This window comes from Carassius auratus, chromosome 38, assembly GCF_003368295.1.
Source record: "Carassius auratus strain Wakin chromosome 38, ASM336829v1, whole genome shotgun sequence".
Classification (NCBI taxonomy): Eukaryota; Metazoa; Chordata; class Actinopteri; order Cypriniformes; family Cyprinidae; genus Carassius; species Carassius auratus.
Genome location: NC_039280.1, coordinates 2,211,058 through 2,233,819, shown reverse-complemented (window position 1 = coordinate 2,233,819; position 22,762 = coordinate 2,211,058). Strand labels below are relative to the sequence as shown.

General features: G+C 36.7%; 1 protein-coding gene across 4 annotated transcripts in view; it reads right to left on the bottom strand.

Annotated features, from left to right (window-relative positions):
• Positions 1 to 494: 494 nt before the first annotated feature.
• Positions 495 to 22,762, bottom strand: part of LOC113056638 (golgin subfamily A member 4-like) — a 34,168-nt gene continuing 11,900 nt past the window's right edge. For 3 of the 4 annotated variants that reach the window (XM_026223421.1, XM_026223423.1, XM_026223422.1), the window contains exons 10-24: positions 21,643 to 21,726; positions 20,319 to 20,466; positions 20,067 to 20,245; positions 19,019 to 19,117; positions 18,749 to 18,904; positions 14,574 to 18,571; positions 14,353 to 14,474; positions 11,620 to 11,750; positions 11,099 to 11,185; positions 9,687 to 9,704; positions 9,108 to 9,176; positions 7,984 to 8,059; positions 4,276 to 4,373; positions 1,977 to 2,063; positions 1,000 to 1,139 (exon numbers count right to left, since the gene is read on the bottom strand). In XM_026223421.1, the coding sequence (XP_026079206.1) occupies positions 1,125 to 1,139; positions 1,977 to 2,063; positions 4,276 to 4,373; positions 7,984 to 8,059; positions 9,108 to 9,176; positions 9,687 to 9,704; positions 11,099 to 11,185; positions 11,620 to 11,750; positions 14,353 to 14,474; positions 14,574 to 18,571; positions 18,749 to 18,904; positions 19,019 to 19,117; positions 20,067 to 20,245; positions 20,319 to 20,466; positions 21,643 to 21,726 (5,367 nt within the window). In that variant the 3' untranslated portion in view covers positions 1,000 to 1,124. Of the gene's footprint in view, positions 1,140 to 1,976; positions 2,064 to 4,275; positions 4,374 to 7,983; positions 8,060 to 9,107; positions 9,177 to 9,686; positions 9,705 to 11,098; positions 11,186 to 11,619; positions 11,751 to 14,352; positions 14,475 to 14,573; positions 18,572 to 18,748; positions 18,905 to 19,018; positions 19,118 to 20,066; positions 20,246 to 20,318; positions 20,467 to 21,642; positions 21,727 to 22,762 lie in introns of all 4 variants that reach the window. The other variant, XM_026223420.1, reaches the window with a different exon arrangement.

Below are 22,762 nucleotides of genomic sequence, written 5' to 3'. Positions count from 1 at the left end.
TCCACTGGCGACACCTAGCGACAGCGCTCAGTACTGCAGCGCATTAGTTTAGCATACTGTCTGTGGAATAAGTTTGGTTAAAAGTGTATGAAAGAGTATACACCCATGTCTATTTAAAAAGGAGATCCTTGTTTTTTAATTTTCCTTGTTTGGCTAATTCTAAAGAGCATATGTGAAAAAGATAAAATGGTGATTTTTATATTCTGTTATGTATCAATCTAAATATCTATATGTGTGTATTCATTCATATTAATATATTCACATATAAACAAAATACTTTTTTATGGATGGCAACTGTAATATTATTACTGAAATATAAATGTAAAATCATGGTAAATGACTGTGGTAATAATTTAGTACCACAATTTTGCACATTTATACATTATTTGGCCAGCAGTGACTATATTATATTGAGGATCAGGTCTTACCTGACAACCGAAACATAGATCAGTGTTACAAGAGCTTCTGCATGCAGAGAGAAGAGGATTTCAATGTACTGTAAATAAAACTTTATTAGTTGTCTTAAAATGTATTAACTGCCTCAAAGTGCCTTATGACAGAGATTTTTATAGCCTTTTTTTCCCAACAATGATTATTTACAATATGAAGTGTGGTTCTAGTTAGTCAGTTTCCCCCGAAAATACAGTATTAAGTTACAAAAACATAATAAACAATCAGCATACTATGAGCCGGTGTCTTTATATCGTACATGTGCCTTGCAGATAGTTCAAGGGTAATTTCATCTAACCTTAAAACAGAGAAAAACACATAAAAAATGAAATAATTCAGGAAGAAAGCAGAGAATCGACCAAACTGAAACTTACAGTCAAACTTATTGCACAAGTTGTCAAATCATAGAAACGCAGCTTTAAAGAAAGAACCGTATACCCTAAAAAAATAATAATAATAAAATAAAAAGAGAAAGCAAGAAAGATACATTTGATAAATTATTTCTGGCAAGCTACAAATTTAAGAATATTCTTTACATTGCTTCAATTTCTGAATCTAACCAAATTCCCTGGTACTATTACTCGTGTACACACACACACACACACGGAGAAGTAGAGCAGGCTCTTTCAGGTCAGTAGCATCTCTCAGCAGCAGCAGCACGTTCTGGTTCCATCTTACCGGAGCCAAGGCTGTAAAACAGAAGCTCAGTTACTGCAAGAAGATGCATTTCACATGCACAAATACAAATAATTTAAATAGCAAGTAGAAAATCATGGATGTATAGTACAGTCTGAAAAAAATCATACTTTTATTCTGAAAGGATGCACTGAATTGGTCAAACATGACAGTAAATTATGTTGGAAACATTTTTCAATTCTGAACCAATTTTGAGCTTTTGAACTTTCTATTCTTAAAGAATCCTGAAAATAAAATGTACCAGTTTTTTCCACAATAATATGAAGCAGTGCTGTTTTCAACACTGATAATCAGAAATGAGCAACAAATCAGCATATTAGAATGATTTCTGAAGATCATGTGACACTGAAAACTATAGTAATGATGCTAAAATACAGCTGCTCATCACAGAAATAAATTGCATTAAAAAAATTAAAAAAAATAAAAATAAAGCAGTTATCATAAATTGTAATAATATTTCAGAATATTTTAGTTTTACTTTTTTTTTATCAAATAAATGCAATGAGATTGCATAAATGATGAGAGTTCTTTCAAAATCATTAAAATAAATCTAATCGCTAGTGTAAACTAAAGGCAATTGGCTATCACAATTGTTACAGAAGCGAACAAGCAATTTCAATTGGAAAGGAAACGGTGACCACACCGCAGGAATCTGATAATTAACCATCAAATATTTGATAAGAAACACATATGTGCTTCATTTAGCATCTGATGGGCTCCCTCTCTGCACATGAACGGCAGGCTGAGCATCGGTGCTTACTGTTTGAGTCCGTCTGGTAACATAAGGAGAGTTACAGAGAGTCTCTGAAGCACACTAAAGACACACTCACCAGCACACGGGAATCCTCGTGCTCCAGAACCTTCTGCGCCTGGTCCGGAGGAAACTTCAGCATGGATGTTATAACTTTGGCCATTGTCTGAAGGAGCAAGAAAAATGAGATGAAGCTGAAATATATTAAATATATAAACATTACAGCATTTTATTTAAGAGCAAGGAATTACAATGTAATTTTTCTCATCATTTACCCACCCTTAATTTGCAGCAAGATATTTTTTAAAAAGTGTGTAACATACTATGGCAGTCAAATTGGGACCAGAGACTGTAAATGAGCTTTTAAAATGATTACATGTGTTAATCAGTCCTGTTCCCCATTTTCTACTAACAGGTCTTTATTCAACTAGAGGGGTCTCATCATAGGTTGGAGTTAACAGTTTAACAGGAAAACAACATGAAGGAGTGAAGCATACATGCATGAACGCAAATTGCAGAAACGTTTATATACTATTATAGTTAGGGATGCACGATAATATCGGCACAACATCAGTATCGGTCGATAAAAGCTTAAAATGACCATCATCGGCATCGGCCGATATGAATATTTCTGCCGATGAGCCAAACCGATAGGGGGGCATGTGCGCGCGCGACGACCATAAACGTAGCTTGAGCGCCAAAAACTTAAACTTACAATATGTCAGCTGTGTGGAGGCATTTCGAGATCTGTCAAATAGATAACAAAGTTGCTATTTGCAATATTTGTAAAGCACAATTGATGCGAGGAGGTGTAAAACAACAGTCTTTCAACACTACAAATATGATTACACATCTTAAGAGCCGTCATCCTGAGCAGCACCAAGACCTGTTTTTCAGGTGTGAATGTCTGTCTACATTTGTAAAATAATATATTTATGGTAGAATCAGTACAGAAGAGATACATGGATTTCTCTTCAGTAAAATTTAAGTTTAAATATATCAGGCGAAAAATTTGTATATCGGTATCGGCCAAAATTATTTTGAAAATATCGGCATATCGAATATCGGTCAAAATCCAATATCGTGCATCCCTAATTATAGTAGCTATTATTTTTATTTCTATAAATATATATATATTCTTTTAATTTCTATAAATTATATTAATAAAAAAATTATAATAATGTTTTTTGTTTAGTTTTTTATTCAGTCATTGTATGTGCTTTCATTTTTATAAATTGTTTTTATAGAGAGAGAGAGAGCATATATGAATATGTGGAACTATAGTATTTAATATTTTCATTATTTTATTTTAGATTTATTATTGTATTTATTTTTATATTTAAAGTGTTACGTGTAATGTAAGTTTTAATAATATTTTGTTTTATTTATACTTATTTTATTTCAGTTTTTCTAATTTCTAAACTTGTTTAAGTTGGCTTTTCTTCAGTTAATGAAAGATTTTTTCATAGTTTTGGTTAACAACAATGGATAGGGATGTCTGTTGTGATGTTATAAAGACCTGACTGTTTATTAGCAGTGAGGGGGAATCTCACTGGGTTTTCATGGGAATGAATCATTTCACAGGCTTTCATCCGGACTCCCCGTCACACTTATTTACTGCATCCTTCCTCTAACAAACGCCATTATTATTACGTGGGGACAAACTGTGCATTGTGGGAGATAATAAGAAAGTTTTACAACATGTATACGCATAATTATTATTTTAAACAGTTGTTTATCTGTAAATGGGTCTTTCCTACATATACAGCAACTTAACATTTTAAGCTTAATGCGTTGGCTAAATATATTAAGGCATAGTAGCTGATATTACCAATATTTCAAAAGATGCTTGAAAAAAAAAAATCTGGAAATTGTCACTCAAACTTACATTATTTTAATATTATTTATCTGGAACGTATCATTTATTTAGTATCTACATAGTATTTGTTAATATTTTAAATAAGCTTTTATTTCTATATTTTCAGATTTATGGTTTATGTTAGTTAGTGCTTAATGTAATTATTTTGTTTTTGTAATTATAGCACTTCAAATGATTTAACTTTTAATTGCCAGAGCAGCAAAGTTTTTCATCTAATATTTATAATTCACTTTATTTCGACTTTATTTTAATAAACATGATTTTCAATAGCCATCCCTACCTTTTTTTTTTTTTTATATATAAATTAAATGTAAATATACATTGATAAAGTTTCTAAGTGCCTAAGCTTGACCAGCATATATTTCTGGATTTTCTATCACACTTTATTTTTAAAAGTAAACGTAATTTTTTTTATAAAACTGCATAATGGTAAGACCCCAAAACAGTCCCTCACCGAACGACATCATTGTAAAGTGTAATAATAACCCCTGAAATGTACCTTTGTCTCTCTTCCCATCATGTACTCAAACATGACCTTCCTGAGGTACTCGAATTCAGTCGGCTCGCTGAAGGGGTCCGCGCTGTTGTGTGACATATCTGTAGAAACAATTAAACAGCAGATTCATCATAATCAGAGTATCTAAGATCATTAGTGATATTAAGCTCAGTTTAAGAAGAAACAGTTGCTTTCTTTTAAAGCACAGCTCGTTCAAAAACATGACTGGTCCCTCATTCACTCGTTCTGCTGAACATAATCAAAACCAGAGCAGCCAGATGATGAACTTATAAATCAACACCAACCAGCATCTTCTAAGAGTTGATCCAAGAGAGTTAGACATGATGCAAAGAATAAAAAAATCACATGATCAGATATGAAAATATGTGCAGTGCTACAAATGCAACTAGACTTTTAGATTGAACGTTTACCATGATGCTAGTGCACACTTTTTTCACTGTTGCACGATGAAAACCCCTTTTTCAAACCTCTATTTTTAAGCATGCAGAAGAAATTATGAATCCGAGTTTAATACCTCAGTTTAGAGGGTGGTTTCAAATCTGAAGTATAAGCTCTTTCTGAATGTGTGCTGGTGATTGAGGACAATTTTCCCTTGCTTTGACATCAATAAGATAAGCAAGCCTTCATACACTCAATTCATTCATTACGTGGCAATAATCAGGCTGTAAATCACTTCCAGCGGCTGTAATTAAGAGCGCCGGCTCGCAGCAGCACTGGAACACTATAAAGAAAGCATTGTGGCTAAACACAAGAAGCTTAGGCTCAGTCGAGGTGGGGGCCTTTCCGTTTTCCATCCTGCGTTTAATGGATAAAGAAGTGAGAGCAGAAACGGAACAGGAGACGTTGAGACCATGAATGAACAAAAACCAACTAGAGTTTAGAAAAGAAAAAGTCATAAAGCTGGCGATGGGCAGGGCATGTTTCTGTGCTGTTGATGCCATGGAAAACATGACGTGAAGAGAACAACACAACATTAACCAACCAGCACAGCTCATCCACTACACCCAACTCCTCACATTTAGAAAAAAAACACAACTGTTTATCTGTTAATTGGGGAGAAGAACAGTTTTGTATCTCATGAAAAATGATGCATTAGATGCACGAGATAAATGACAAAAAAAACGAATGGATCAAACATGACAATAAAATACATCAATCATTCGAATCAATAATGTTCTTTTTAACTTTTTATAAAACAAAGAATGCTAAAAATTCATGGATTTCACCAAAAAGCAGCACAATGGTTTTTAACATTGATGATTATAAGAATATTTCTTGAGCAGCAAATCAGCATATCAATCAGAATGATTTCTGAAGGATCACGTGACACTGAAGACTGGAGCAATTCAGCTTTGATCACAAATTAAAATATAAAACTAGTATTTTAAACTGTAATAATATTTTACATTTTACTGCGTTTTAAATCAAATAAATCCAGCTTTGGTGAGCGAGCAGAAGTGGATTTTATCAAAAACATTTACACAATCTTACTGACCCCAAACCTTTGAACAATACTGTACATGCTCTTGCTAAAAACAATACGCACATGTGGTACACATCTGAAGCATCGCAAGCGCCCCAGATGTGCAGTAAATCTTCAGTAACGTCTCATGGAAGTGATGTAAGGATTAACCAATTCCTGTTTTTTTTTAAGTCAAACTGACTTTTGCATTACAGTATCTAGCGTGCACAAACAGCAAAGGAGGTACAACCGATCAGTCAGCCGTCCTGCCTCGTTACACCAGTGAATGACTGGCAATTAGCAGGAGCCGTGTGTCTTCTGGAAAGCCCATTTAACCCGAGCTGAGTGCTTGACGGAGACATGGGGAACTCAAGGTGTCGCTGAACACAAACAGGCCTTTGATCAGGAAGCATGGAGAAATGAGGGGCTAATAAATAACCTGACCTGTCCAACTGACCCCAGATCAGCCCAGCTGGGCCAACACCGATCCGTCTCATCTCCAGAGCAATGCAGTCTGAATGATACAGAGGGACTGGTTTACGATCGCCATTAGCACATGCTTAAACTCCATTAATAATACAGATATCAATGCAGAGAAAACAAAGCACCACCGTAAATCATTTCAGTACTCTAACAAACATATAATTAAATACAGGTCGTTTATGTGGCATTTCCTGAATAATGAGTAATTCATGGGAGGCAGTCAGAAGGTCTAAAAGACTTCATAAGCTACTGTCCCTTTAATGTAGAGGCCACACAGATAAGCTGAAGACCAGAGGAGAAACGGATGGGTTCGTTTGTGTATGAAGACGGATTGCTTTGCTTCATGTCAAAGATGGAGATATCTTCAAAGGACAAAGTCATCTGGAAATATATCTAGAAGGATTATTAATGTGGTTTATGGGACGAGAGAGGCTGGCTCCTAAACCTAGTGAGCCACCTAACTAGATAGCATTGTGAGGCATCACACTCCCAACATGAAGACAAATTCAGCATTGCAAGAATATTTTGTAGATTAAGCAACTGCAGAAAGCATTGCAACAACATCTGTGAACAAATAAAAAAGATTTATCCAATAAGGGTTTCTTTTTAATTTTAGCAACTTGTTAATGTCAAATTGTGTTGAAATTGAGATTCCAGTCGAGTCTTTCAAGGTTGCTGTTTTTTGGTGTTCAATAACGTCTCATTTTAAGCTTTCAAAATCAGTAATATTTTGGGATATTATTACAGTTTCAAGTAACAGTTGTCTATTTGAAGACATTTTAAAGTGTAATTTATTCCTGTGATGCAGCACTGAATTTTCAGCATCATTCCTCCAGTCTTCAGTGTAACATGATCTTCAGAAATCATTTAAATATGTTGATTTTCTGTTCAAGAAACATGATCAGAGATAAAACCTGATTCATATTTTTGTAGATACTGATAAATGTTCTTTTTCAAGATTCTTTGATGAATAAAAAGTTCAAAAGAACAGCATTTATTTGAAATCTTTTGTAACATTGTAAATGTCTTCAAAGTCCCAATTTAATGCATCCTTGATGAAAAGTTTTTTCTTTCTAAAACAATAGTGAATGTTTAAAAACAAGGCAAATTGCTTTATTTTACGATTTAATATTATATTGTTCTTAAATGACTTAAAATACCTAAAATGTAGTCGGCATTATCACACCCGTAACTCAAAAGGTGTTGTTTTGATGCTGATGCTGACACTGCTCTTGTCTTCAACAGTGCAAGTATAAAAGACACAGCAGATCTTTGAGACGGCCGTCTGAATCTGGGGAGAAAGTGAGTCTGTGAAAAGCATTAGTTTCAGAGATGAGCTCTTTATTACACCAGCAGGGAAGGGCTGTGGAGGGGCAGATTTTCTCCAATAGCTGCCCATATGTTTAAGCTCTGCATATGTGTGTGATTGATAGCAGGGTGTTAAAGCACGGCTCTCCTGCGATGACTGAGCGCTCAGAGCTAGTGAGAGTGAAGGTGGGGTTTATCCGCCAAAGGTCAGTGTGCCACATCATTCATTAACCTCTGGGAGTTACAGGAGATACTTGACAAGCATTTTACTGTCACTAGGTGGCTAAAACCCCCAAATTCATATTACAAACAGATAAATAAGACAGTAAATGACAGCTGGATAACAGCTTGCTTTAGAAACATTGTTCTGCATGCCCATAGCTAGACGATATACCATTCAAAATCCATCTTTAAATAAAATGTTAACGGTTATTTACCTCTATATGAGCTTCCCAGGTGAGTCACCACTGTGGCTTTATGGGAGCGTCTTAGTTTGTCTTCTAGTGCATGAATCTGAAAATGAAGAATATGCATATATAGTGCAAAACTGATCTTAAAGAACTCAAGTTGGTGTTTATATATGTATAAAAGTTTTAGAAATTAAATAAGAGGAAATACGCATAATACATTTTACATTAATGCATTTAGCAGACTGTAGAGGATTGCTTTTTCTTTCCTGAAAATGCTAGCTAATTGTCTTTGCTCACACAGGATAAAACAACTTAACAAAAATTACACTTGTGTTCAAAAAAACAAACAAAAAAAAAAAAACCTGCTTGCAAAATTTCTCATTATGCTAATATTAGCACCAAATATTGAATTCAATCTTTTTATCAACTGGTTTTCTTTCAATTAGCAGGGGTTTTGTAATCAGATCAGTGAAACCGACAATCAAACAGATACAGAACCTGTGCTAATGTAAAGAAAACAAGATGGTAAAAATACTGAATCCAAAATTTGCTGATAATCCAATATTTTTTAAAAGGCCAGTCATTTCTGATAAGGAACATCGAATTAGGTTAGGATTTTCTGTTAACTTCCCCTTCACTAGCAACATATGGCTCAGGGTGAAGCCGGGTTATAACAATAAAGGCACATGCAGTTTGTGCCTCCTGTGTGAGTTTGCGTTTGTGTGGGGCGAGAGTAACAGCATGAACACTGCTGTAACTGTTTGTAAGGGTGATATAAGAGTAAACAGATGTGCGGTGTAATGAATCTAATCTTATTTCGGTTTTACACAGCTGGAGGAGTGCAGGAGCTCTGGGAAAGTTGGTAAACGCTCCTCTCATTCTTTCTCTTTGCCTTCTATTTTGTATTTTGTGTGCTACTTAAGTTTGCCATTTGCTAACACTTCTCAGGGTTAAAACATACTATGTGCAAGCATGCAAACACAAGCATTTCTAGCTTCTACTATGGTCAGTTTTCTTGTTCATGTCAAGCATGAGAATCCTGCTGAGCAAGCTGAAGTTAGTTAAACGGTCAACAATGTTTATAGCCGTTTATTAGCTGTTTAGTGGTTCAGACACCCAACAAGCTAAGCTCTCGGTCTTCTGTAACTTACCCTGTCGTGGTATTCCTGCTCTTTTAGCCTGGCCTCGCTCAACATGGTGGTCTTTTCTGCAAGCTGAACCTGAACGAACAAAGAAAAAGACCAGAGGTCAAAAATATAAACAAGTGGAAAGTGAGAGCAACATCTTGAGGAACAAAACTCTTTTTTAACTTTGGGTTAGTCTCTTCTGCTCATTAAACCTGCATTTATTTGATCAAAAATACGGTAAAACCAGTAAAATTGTTAAAAAAAAATTTCAATTTGAAATAGCTATTAACTACTTGAATATATTTTAAAATCTAATTTATTTTTGTGATGCAGAGCTGATTTTTCAGCACGATTACTCCAGTTTTCAGTGTCACACGATCTTTCAGAAATCTTTCTAATATGCTGATTTGACACTCAAAATACATTTCTTATTAGTATTATCAGTGTTGAAAATGGACTGTGATTTTTTTGATGAATAAAAGCACAGCATTTATTTGAGATATCTTCTGTAACATTATAAATCTCTTTAAGATCAATTTAATGCATCATTACTGAATAACAGTATGAATTTCTTACTGAAAAAATAAAGTAAATAAAACCTACCTTTAGCTCTTCAAGACCCTGAAACACAAAACAGAATCGGCAGGTCACAGAACTGCATTAATGCAAATATTAACATACAAACAATTTTTTTCTGAGTTGCATTCGCCCACAGACTTGTGACATCATACTGCAAAAATGCAGCATGAGCTCCAGAGGTGCACAGTGAGAGAGCGCTTTGTAACCGCACCGAAAACACACGAGCACCACTTTATCCTGAACAAGGCTCAACTTTTTACCTCTTTCCAAGCATGCAGTGCTCGCCTGAGAGCACCACCATGGCATAAATCTAAGCGCTCAGGATGCTCTCTGAGGGGTTAATTGAGAACAGAGACGGTCTGTTTAAAGCCTCTTTCTCAGGGACGCATTCCAAGCCTTTTCAGGAAATTCATTCCTTTTTTCTATTCTGGATTGAGACTATTATATTGCAATTTAAAGTCTGAAAATTAAGTCTATTATGTGACTAAAGTCTAAGACAGTCCCTTGTAAGACTTGGCTGTCCATGTTAACTTCTTAGGTTAATAACATTAAATTTATCACTGACAACACATTCACCTGATTTGACATTTCAAAACATTTTGACATTTGACATTTTGACATTGCAAAAAAAAAAAAAAGACTTTGAGAGTCATTGAGAACTATGACTTTAATGGTTCATTTATTTATAAATCAAATTTTTATTGGGAAACTACACTTTGTATGTTAGATTTATTGATGAAGCTCAACAAACATGAAGTATAACTTGAGCAAACACTTATGCTTCAAGCTGATGGCAAAGATAGAGAAATAAACGTCATAAGATTTATTACTTTAATCATGTCTTTCAGTTTTAATCAAATGTACTCTATTATTTAAAATAGAGTAAAATACTTATATATTTATTTATATATGTCCCTGGAGCAAAAAAGCAGTCTTGAGTCTCTGGGGTATATTTTTTTAGCAACAGCCAAAAATACATTGTAAGGGTCAAAATTATAGATTTTTATTTTATGCCAAAAATAATTTGAATATTAAGTAAAGATAATGTTCCATGGAGATATTTTGTAAATTTCCTACTGTAAACATATAAAAGTTTAATTTTTGATTAGTAATATGCATTGCTAAGAAATCATTTGGAAAACTTTAAAGGCTTTTTTTATATATATATATATATATATATATATATATATATATATAAATTAATTAACATATATACTCTAACATACCACTATATACGATATAAACCTAAACATAATTTTAATAAAAAAAAGAAATAAATTGGATTGTATGTTTAATAGCATAATATTTTTAAGAATTACATTTGCATAAAATTAAGATTTAAATAAAAATGACAAGTCTAATTTGAATGCATATCCATATAAAATACAAAAATGAATGGCTCCCAGCAGGACATGGTGTGTAAACGGTGACTGTACCTGAGGGACACTGAGACTCCTCTGCTGTAGCTCCTCTAACTCCTTCTGCACCTCCCACACGCGGTCGCCCATCTCCACCTCCCGACTCTACAGGGAGAACAAACTCTGAGCAAACGTGCACTTTCTGTCCAAATCATCTTACAGTGCTGCCATACTGTATTCATTTTCAGGTCATAAACTTGGATCTTAAAACAATTAGATGTATATGATACAGAAATAATCCTATCACAAATAGTTAGCAATGCATACTTCTCTGTCAGGATGGAAGTAAGCAGCATAAGGCCTGCATCATTCCCTACAGCTCTAGGGAAAGTCTGAGGTGCTAAGTGTTTCCTGATGATTCACAAACTATTAGCTGAAACCTGAACTTACTGACTTTATGTGGGGGAATTTAGCAAAAGCGATAAACTTCCAGTAAATTCTTCCTGTGACTTTCTATAAAGTTGAACGTATAATACATCTGCTGGTCATTAACTCACAATTACATACAAAAGATTCAGTTTCACATTATTTTGCTGTACCTGAAGGACCTGTTCATAACGCTGAACCATTCTGTTCAGGTCTTCTTCCTTCTGAGCGATTGTTTTCTGAAGCTGACTGACTTCATCTCCATGTGTAGTTATAAGCTCAGCTTCAACACCCTGAGCTTTCTCTGTGTGGAAATAATAAACGGGAAAGTACAGTAAGAAGGTCACCATGAAGTTACAACCACTGAGTGTAAACCACTCATTTCCAGACTGGATGCATTAAATGGCAGGATTGGAAACACATGGTAAACCAATCATGAATTTCAAATTTCATATTTCCTGAGGCCAGTAAATCAGCAAATGTGAACTATGAAAACACAGTTTTTTCATGTCCACAGTGCTTTCCAAGAATTTTGTACTTGATCTTATTCAGTATTTTTAACAATATTTTGGTTTTACTCACAGGAGTACTTCATTCCAATGTGGAAATTCAGCATTATACGTCCTTCACATTGCTCCAAAAGCAATATGATTTTCTTTGTTCAAGAAACAAAATGTCAAACAATGTTCACAACGCTCCTTTAATACAAAAATAAATAAATAAATATGGACCAATGCTGCCAATTTTTCCCTTTTGGATGAGCTATTCCTTTAAATATATCTAAACGACCTAATACATACAATTGCACTGCATTCCACTCCAAAGAACGCTATGCCATGGTATTATAGCCATCATAGTAGTTGTCCAGAAAACAGAACTACCATGCATGAGCAATAAACAATACACTGTAGAGCCTAGGGTGGGCGATATGACCAAAATCTTATATCACTTTTATTTTTTTTCATGAATTTCAGAATTCTTGCCATCAGTATCAATATGACGAAAAACTAAGAAAAAAAAAATTCTAACTCACTGATGACAAGTAGATAGTCAACAATTAAATAAGAAACTAATTACAACCAATAGAAAAAAAGCCGTGCAAAACATTGTATAAATGAAATGTATAAAAACAACGAGTATTCTTTACAGTGTGTAATTAAATATATATTTATTATTATTAAAGTTACAAAAGTGATTTAGTCAAGAGCTGCAAGAGATTTTCTCACTTTTGTCGTTTGATAAACATGAATAACAGACAGAAGGAATATTAGACAGGTGTCACTTTAAGAGCTGCCCAGATCCAATATACCATTACACATGAGCTTTCTTTCTCAGCTGTTTGCTTTCATTTAAGACCAGTCAGTGAACTACGGCTCTGTTTATTAAATGCCGCTTCATCTGAAAGCACGTGCTGGAAATTTACTACTAATCACAGAACCCGCTTTACTGATGAGATGCGCATGAAAATCGCATTCAATTATTTGCCCAGCCCTAATTTTGACATATACAAGTGTGTGTATTTAACCGTTCAAGGCCAATAAATTGGCAAAAATACGTCTTATCAATAAACCAATGCTCTATGAGCACCGTGTTCTCATGCATGCGCAACACAGAGATCACATGCATATAGCGAAATTAGTTCTCTTTCACTGCTGATTGCATTTCAACGGCTTAAAATCACTTGTTTTTTAACTGTAATGCTTAAAATGTGTGTAAACGTTTTTGTGACCACTAGTGCTGCAACGCCGCGTCGACGTCATCGATTACGTCGACTACAAAAATAGGTCGACGAGCGTGAAATGCGTCGACGCGTCACACTGTTTGTTTACATCAAGCGTAATGCCAAACTGGGAACGGAGAAAGTTGCATTCTATCACAAAAACAGAGACCACTGTTATCAAAAGTATGGGAATACTTTAAACAGAGGACAAATAAAATGGCCCTTTGTTCCCTTTGCAAAACCAACATGGTGTACCACGGCAGCACAACTGCGATGCGCGAGCACCTCAGAGGAAAACATCTTGGCGCTCTCCGGTGTAACGGTTTAACTGGTTACCGTGTGATCTGGTGACCAACTTCCTGGTTCAGGTCTGATATTCTTGCGCTTGCGGCATTCTGAAAAGTTGAGATGTTTTTAACTCGATGCGGTGCGGACACGCCTGGAAAAAACGAGCGCGTCGCGACCGCGTAGCATCCATTATGAGCACGCTTGTCCCGCGCCTACATTGGAAATAACGAACTTGAGCGCGCAAAAGACGTGATATGCGAACGGCCCCTTAAAAGACAGCGCGCCGCGAGACAACAGTCACAGACCACCGAGCTACCCCGAATCAGCTCCAGATCTCTGGGAACCATGCTAAACCATAGCAGAACCCTGAATACATTTCATGGTTTGTGATGCTAAAGAACATTTTATGACGTCTCAGACAACTGTAAATTTATGGCTTCTGTGGTTTAATTATAAACGCTATCATAAACTCATATTTACCATAGTAAAATAATTTTCTTTTCCTCTTTATTATTTTATATTTTATTTTATATTTTATACTGTAAAAACTTCAACCACATTGGTTGAAAATGAATAAAGGTTGAAATATTATATTAGAAGTTGTACTTATATATTTTTTTTTTTGTAAAGTTATCCAAAGGATTCATTAGCTAATTTAAAAAAAAGAACATCAGATTTATTATTTATTGTAATAAAAATAATCGTTAGATTAGTCGACAGAGAAAATAATCGTTAGTTGCAGCTCTAGTGACCACACAGCACAGCAATGTCATTGGAGCCTGAAACCGTGATAGAGACGATAGTTCAAATTTCTATAGTTCGGTATATCGCCCACACCTAGTAGAGTCTGAAAATAGTTCTAGGAGACTCTAGGAAATAAGTTACATGTTCCTCTTACCAATGGTTTCCTTCACAGGACCTTCCAGTTCCTTTTCTTTCAGGGCCATCTGAGTATTAAACTCCTCCATCAACTGCTTAAGAGCAGAATTGTGTTTCAATTCCATATCTTCCATTTCGAGCCTGAAAAGATCAACCATGTGAACCCTGATAACAATATTGTAGCATAAAATATGCATCCTTATTTACAATCGGTCTTTAAAATTGTCACATAAATCTTACTTCAGCTTTTTCTCGGTCTCCTCAGCCATTTCCTTCTTCAGGAATTCCAGCTCCTTCTCATGCTCTTTCCTTAGAGACCGAAGGTCTTTCTGTAGTCTGGAGAAATCTTTGTGGAGCTTTTGCTTCTCGTTCTCAGCCTCTACTAGCTTTCTCTGAAGATCATTCTCTGAGGTGTTTGTATTGTTGATTAGGCACTCATTAACAGTCTCGCCATTTTCTTGAGGTGAACTCTGTTGTGCTTTTAGCTCATTTTCTTTCTCTTGTAACCTCTGCTGCAAATCTTGGAGTTTCTCCTCATATTCTTTCACCAACAAGTCCTTTTGACTTGTCCAATCATCTTGGTTCCTGATAGCATGCATGTTTTCCTTGGCCACTAACGCTGTTGGCTCCATTCCCAATCTACTGCTGGACATTTGCACAGAAACATGTTCCTTCTCAACTTCATCAATCTGTTTCTCCTTGATCTGTTCTTGAAGATCCAAGCAAGTCTGCTGCAGCTCCTGCACTCGAGTTGTCTGTTCAAGCAGGTCTGCTTTAAGGCGACTTACCTCAGTTTGGTAGTTTGCAATCTGCTCAATCGATTCTGAGAGTTTGGTTTCAAGCTCTCCAACTCTTGAAGAAGCTTCTATAGCAGCAGTAGCAGATTGCTCCTCTTTTGCAGAAAAGTCTTTACGAAGAGCAGCAAGCTTCTCTTCATAGATATCTTTTAAGTTATGCAGAGAGGCCTGACTTTCCTCGTTTTCTTTCTGCTGTAATTCCTGTTGATGTTTTGCATGCTCTTCCTTCAATTTTGCAGTGGCCTCCTCCATTGACCTCTCAGTTTCCTCTAGAGCCTTTATACGTTGTTCTTTTTCATTATGGATTTGCTTCATGGCTTCCAACTGCGTCTGCAAGGCTTTGATAGCCTTCTCCTTTTCCTCAATTTGTGACGTCAACTGTTTACGAATCATGCCGATCTTTTGCTCTGCCTTCTTCTTCAACTCAGCTACTTTACCAGCCGTTTCAGCGGATGCCTTTTCTTGTGCTGCCTTCACAGCCTCTTCATTCGCCCTCAGAATATCAGTCTTCTCCCTCTCAAAGTCTTTCCGCTGGGATTCCAGTTCCTGCTTGGCAGTTTCAACGTCTTTCCTCAAAGACTGAAGACTTTGCTCAGTTTTCTGCATTAGGGCACCATTTTGAGAGCTTTGGTCCTGAGCTTCCTGCACCTGCTTCATCAACTCAATCTTTTCATTCTCCCTAATAGTAAGGTGCTGCTGCAAATCAGCTGCGAGCTGTTCCCGCTCTTTTGTCCGCAACTCTAGCTGCTCCTCCAGATCACAAACTTTTTTTGAGCAGCTTTCTAGCTCTGAGGTCAAGGCATGAACCCTCTGTTCTTTCTCATTAAGAGCCTGGTCCATCTCGGACTTGGTAATGGAGTGATTGTCAATGCTGGCAGTGAGCATCTGAAGTTGTCCGTCCTTTGTCGCAATCTGCCTCTCCATGTCTGCAACTTTATCTTGAAGAGATTTAACAGTGCTGTGATTCTGACTGAACTTCTTTTTAAGCTCAGAGAACTTATTCCTGAGTGAGTCTACCTGCTCTTGAAGCGAGGTCTTCTCTTTTTCTAGCCTTTCCACCGTCTCCCCCATCTGGCATGTTACTCTTTCCTTGTCCTCACTGTGCTGCTGATTCAGCAGAGATATGGCTTGCTCTTTCTCAGTTATGCTACTTGCTAACTGGGTCTTCAAGTCATTTATGATAGATTCTAGATTGCTGAGTTGCAAAACATTTGCTTTGAGATTTTCTGATATGTGTTCTTTTTCCTCACAGAGCTGCTGCATTTGAAGGTGTTTCTCAGAAAGTCCCTGGGAGCGATTATCTGCATCGGTTTGCAGAGACTCCCTTTCGATCTGTAAGGCTTTAAGAGTCTCTGAACTTGAACTTAACTGAAGTGTCACTTCATCAAGAGAGCTCTTTAGATTATGGTTCTCATCCAAAGCCTGCTGAAGTTCTTTCTCTAAAGTGCTAATTCTGTTGTCCTTCATCAAGATAATATTTCGTAGATATGTGACCTTATTCAGATGATCTACGACCCGGCTTTGTAACTCCCCAACACGTTCCTCAACTTTCTTACACAGGTCAATAGAGAACCCATCTAACTTAGCCTGGGCTTCCTGACAACACTGCTTCAATTCTTTTGTGATGGCACACAACTGTGTCTGGAACTCTTTTTCTTTATTTTGGAGTTCAGCAGTTTTTTCTTCAAGTTTCCTCTGGAGATCTTCACCCTCTTTACACTTGGACGTTTCTAGCATATTCAGCTTTTGTTGGGTGTTTACCAACTCTTCAGATATACTCTGCAATCTCTCCTTACTAGTCTCCTCAGCCTTTCTCAGTTCGTCCTGCAAAAGGCTTCTTTCATTCAAGGCCTGGTTCAGATTCTTTTCCATGGATTCGGCTTGTCTTTTAAGTAAACCCTCCCCTTCAGATAAACTTTCTAGCTTGCTTGCAGCCTCCCTGAGCTCTGTCTGTAGTTTTTGCACGGTGGTTTCCCTCATGGCAAGCTCCTCCCTGAGGTTCTGGATGTCTTTCATAACCTGTTCCTTTTCTTCCCTGCTGGCCGAAAGCAGCTGAGAGATCTCCTCCAACTCTTGGGCTTTTTCTTGCAAAGACTGAGCATGTGTTTCTTGCAACTCCTCCTCATTCTGGTTGAGTTTCTCCTGCCAGCGACGGATAAGATCTTCCTGCTCCTGTTTATGAGTCAACTGAAGCTTGTCCAAGTGCTCTTTGTGATTGGCCTCCAAATCAGACATGGTGGTGCTGAGGCCCTCAGAGCTTGCTTGCGCCATCTCAAGGATCTTCTCCTTTAGTTGCTGGTCTTTCAGTTCTATCTCTTGAGCTTTCTTGGATAACTCCACTTTGGCATTCTCCTCTTGATCCTGAAGCTGCTTCTTCAACTTGTCCTGTGCTTCTTTGTGTTTCTGTCTTAATTTCTCCATCTTATTTTCCTGGGATTTCAGCTTGCAATCCATGTCTTTCCTAATGTTCTCAAGTTTCTTCTCGTGAGAACTCTTCTGGTCATCCAGCTGCTTTCTCAATCGGTTTTGCTCCTCTTGCATTTTATTGCAGGTAGCTTCATGCAAATTTTCTTTTTCCAATAGTTCTCTCTTGACTTGCTCCATCTTCTGCATAAGTTCCTGAAGTTCACTTGTCTTTTGTTCAAGACACACTTCTTTCTCCTGACTATCATTACGCATTGCCTCAAGGGTTTGCTCAAGATCTTTCACTTGATTCTTGGTTTGCTGGAGTTCTTCTGTAAGTGTGCCTATCTGAGATCTTGATTTCTCAAGGGCCTCTTTATTTGACTGTTCCCTGAGTCGGAGCTCCTCCAACTGCACACTTCCTTCTTGCAAAGTCATTTCTTTAAGCACATGCTCCTCTAGTGCTTTTTCCTTCTCCTCCAACATAATCTTCAGCTGATTCATCTCTCCTTTCAGCATTTTCTCCACCTCTGCAAACGACTGTTTCATAGCTTCAATCTCAGCCTGATATTTTACTTGTTCTTCCTTGAGTCTGTCTTCAAACTCTTGTCTTGTGGTTTCACTGGTGGTCTCCACAGCGGACAGTCTTTCTTCTAACTGCTGTTTACTATTCAGTACCTCACTAAGCTCAGAAGACAGGGTCTCAATCTCGGTTTGTTTGTCACTCAGTTTATCAAGCATCTTTTTGTTCATGTCTTCCACGTGGGAATGGAACTGTTCCTCCTTGTCTTTCAGTATAGATTCGATTTCTGCTTTATGTTTCTGCACAAGCTCCTCCAAAGCAGCATCATGCTGCTGGGTAAGGGCTGTTATCTCCACTGTCTTTGTCTTTTCTAGCTCTTGCTTATGTGCTTCTTCTAGAGCAGCTATTTCAGCCTCATGTTTCTTTCTAAGCTCTTCCAGTTGCACAGAGTGTTCATCCGACTTGGCAGAATCCTTTTCAGTGCTACCTAGACAACTCTCAAGTTCTTGGATTCTCTGTAAAGAGAGAAAAAAAAAAAACATTTTAAGATATGTACAGTGCTGAGATATGGCATTGCTTTCATTCAAACACTCATTCATGCTGGCTTCAAATCTAATAGTTAATTCGGCTATTCAACTACATTAAGGATATCCTGCTGATCCATCCTAAGATAAGGTGGCAAATAAACTCACTGTTCTGGTCGACTCCAACTCTAGCTGTAGTTCCTTGGCTTTGTTCTCTCCCTCAGTCTGAATTGCAGCTTTCTGAAGCTCTGCCTCTTCCAGAGCGAGAGACGCCTGCTGTTCTCTTTCCTGTGCCGACCTCAACAATTCCTCCCGACACTGCTCCTGAGACGAATAAAGAGTAATGGTGCAAACAGCTTAGGAAACACCTACATCCAAATAGCTAATATTTGCATTAACTAATCATAAGTTACAACAGAAATGAAAACTAGGGCACACCACAGCTTGTTTGATCTGGGCACTCAGTTCCTGTTCTTTGTTAGCCAAAGCCTCTGAATGTAACCGCTCCATTTCTGCTATCCTGTCCTCTGAGGATTTCTGAAAAGAAAGAAATCGTGACAAAATATTCATATTTGATGGACATTTAAAAATACTGACATGATAATGTTTACAAAGCAAAACCGTCTTTCCAGTCCATTCTTGACTTATGTTTACCCAGTTATAGAAAAAAAACAATAATAAATGACAACAGAACAGAAAAAAAGTGTTTATCTAACATTGCATTCAAAGTATATTTAACATTTTCTCATGGACAAGCTCAAAAGTTTCATCATAAGAATTGGAAATATCTCAGTTAACTATTCCCCAATGCATCATCCCTTGGCAAAATAATCAGATGACTCCAAATGTCACTCTTCTATGAATTATTGGCAAGGGAAACATGCGTCTTAGTTATGGCAAGGATTATGAGACCTGATGAATGAAACAGAGCTGAATTTCTGTCAAAAATACATGCAGACAGAAAAGGTGGGCTGTAAATGTGGCATCAATTTGGTCAATTTTGATTTACTACTGCCCTTTACTTAATGAATCATACTCCAATACACAAAGGAAGAGACTAAAGGTGTGCAGATCCATAAAAACACACAGGTTTCATGGGAACTGTGCAGTCATGAAGGTTTAACCGCTCATCCAGACAAATCTCAGGATGAATGTGACACTGTGAGTGGACTGATCGCTTTTCCAGGCAAAATAACTTTAAGCAGGTCAAGTGCAAATGGGGACAGAGAAAAAGCAAAAGCAGCATATCAAAACGCAAACAACATGATTTAATACTCGTGATCCTAGTGTCTAAATTAAAGCATCTCCGCAAGACCATCCAAATTTTAACAGGATGTAGCTCTCAAACAATACTGATGTTGAGAAGTTAAAAAACGAATGAAATATGCATGACACAGCAACAGATGTTTTATTAATATGGAAAAAGTCTTTTATAGTTGTTTTGTGGCACAAACAGTCCGAATGTAGCTTTACCACCCATACACACCTTCATAATGGTGACCACTTCCTGTTTGACCCTGGTTAGCTCCTGTTGCAAACTTCTCCTCTCTTCCTCGCTGGTCTTCTCCACCTGCTTCACCTGCTCCTCAACGCTCACCTGCAGCTGACGGCGCGCCTCCTCCGCCCGCTGAGCCACACCTAGAGCTCGCTCCAGCTCTTCAAACGCTGGGAAAGAGTCAAATAAAGTGCATTAGGTCAAGTAGACACAAGGGCGGGAAACAGAGACAGTCTAACTCACCTGCTTTCTCTGATTTCTCTTTCTGCTCCTGCAGCTCGTCTTTCTGAGCGAGGGTCTGCTGGAGTCTGGAGCGCAGCTGAGCGATCTCCTCTTCCTTCATCTCTAAAGTCTCGTGCATCTGACGCTTGGTTTCAGCAATGACCATTCCCTTCAAAATAATGCAATAGGTGAGCATTAAAGGGGCAGTTCATCAAAAAATTCAATGCACTCATGAATTTAAGTCAATATGATCATAGTTTGGCCTCTGAAAAAAGAAATCTCAAATGCACAATATTGCGGTTAAGTTTTCATTTTCTGAAATCCACTACTGATTATGTCCAAATAGTCTCTAGCACTACAGAGGCAATGATCTCTATCCTGCAGAGTAAAGGCCAAAGGCTAAACACAACATGACTGATTTTAACACAACTCATATTTCACATAAATCTAGCTTGGATAAATCATGAATAAATGACAAATAAAATGCATTGTTTCAATTTATGTTAAAGTACACAGTTATTGGAATATGTTACATATTATTATTGAAAAATTACATGTACAAAAATATATAAATTACATTTTTTCAAAAATAACTAATATATTGCAATAATATTATATATATTACAAAAAATATATATATATTCAATATTTCTTAATTGTTTCAATAATAATACAAATAATATTATTATATGATAACGATCAATTAAAGATTAGATAGATATAAACAAAAATTATATACAAAATAATAATGAAAATATCTAAAAACATAAATATGAAATATATAATTTTTTATTATATAATTTAATTATACATTATTTTTGTTATTATATACATTTATTTCATGTACTTACATTTATCATTTTCAATTACATGCTATGTTATTATTATAATTATAAAAAATAATGAAATATGCATTTCTATCAAAATATAAAAGAATGTTTCAAATTGATATATATATATATATATACACACACACACACACACAGTAAATATTATGGCCTATAAAAATATTTTTCAGTTTAGTTCAGTTCACCCTCCATTGGCAGATAAAAGCTCAGTTTGGACCATGCTTGACCCCCATCCTAAAATAATAAGAAAGACATATTCTCCAGTCTTACTTTTATACTCAAATGTGTCAAAGTGAGCGGCGCACAGGAAATATGTTTTCCATTCATTTTAAAAAGCTCTTCCGGGATAATTGATCTTTGTCTTTCGTTTAGAGGGCCAGTGGAATCTGTATTTGTGCTTCTGCTCCTGCTGGCTCACAAACCGTCCCGTGGCAGACGCACAGCAGAGCTGAACCCTTCTGAGGAGCGAAAGGAAGCGTGTCCTGTTCCTCTCTCACCTTGTCCTGCTCCAGCTGCTCGATGAGGTTCTTGGCGTCTCCCAGCTGCGTGATCAGCTTCGTCTTCTCTGTAGTGTGCAGCTCCTGGTGAACACAGATGACAGATGGTGAGTGTGCGATGATGGATCTCAATACATTACTCTCAGAATAAACATCAACACTATAAAAAAAACCCCAGAGCCAGCTAGACGAGTCTAGACAGCCTGGATTAGAAAGTGAGTTGCTTGGAAATGCAGAGGCCAGCTGGAAATGTACTGACCTGAAACTTTAACCTGCAAAATGTGGAAAAATGTGAAAAAAATGTTTGACTGTATATCAAAAACACTTTGCACATCCAATAAGTCTGGCTACACAAGATTTGAATGGCTAAGCATATAAACTATCTTAAGCGGGTCTTTTCTGCAAGAAAATGCTGAAAACACTGCAATGCAAAGCTTTGCAATTGTTAAACGCCTTAATACTGATCTTCCAGAATACTATAGCATATCCTTCATGACCAAGCGATTATGTTACAACAGCAACCAAGGAGCTGTGAATTATTATCATGTCTCCCGCCACAGATAAACACACACACACACACAGGCCACATCCACATCACAGCAGCCTGTGGAGTCGTCACACCAGACCCACAATCAAACCTCAATCCCAGCTCAGGACAGCAGCCAGCGGTTGTGGAGCGTCGCCTCGAGTGCAGAACGCCACTCTTTTAGGCAACGGCGGTTACTTCCTGTTTCCTGCTGGTTTCCTTGAACTGGAGAATTTGACACTCACAACTCAAAAAAAAAATTGCTTTGGATAAAACTGTCTGCTAAACGAATGACTGTAAATGTAAATAAATGTATTTTTTGATCACAGAGTGCAAAATTGACACTCGACCAAAACCAAACTAAAATGAAAATAAGAAAATATAAGAATATATATATATAAAACAATTATTTGTTTATTATATAACGGATCATCATGGAAACTTGAAAAAAATATATATATATATCGATAAAGTAAAAAAATATATAATCGATATAATACATATCATACAGATATTAGTCAAATAAACCTAAATGGTACTGAATAAACAAAAAATAAAATATTTTGAAAATTTAAATTTTTGTATCATTTATAT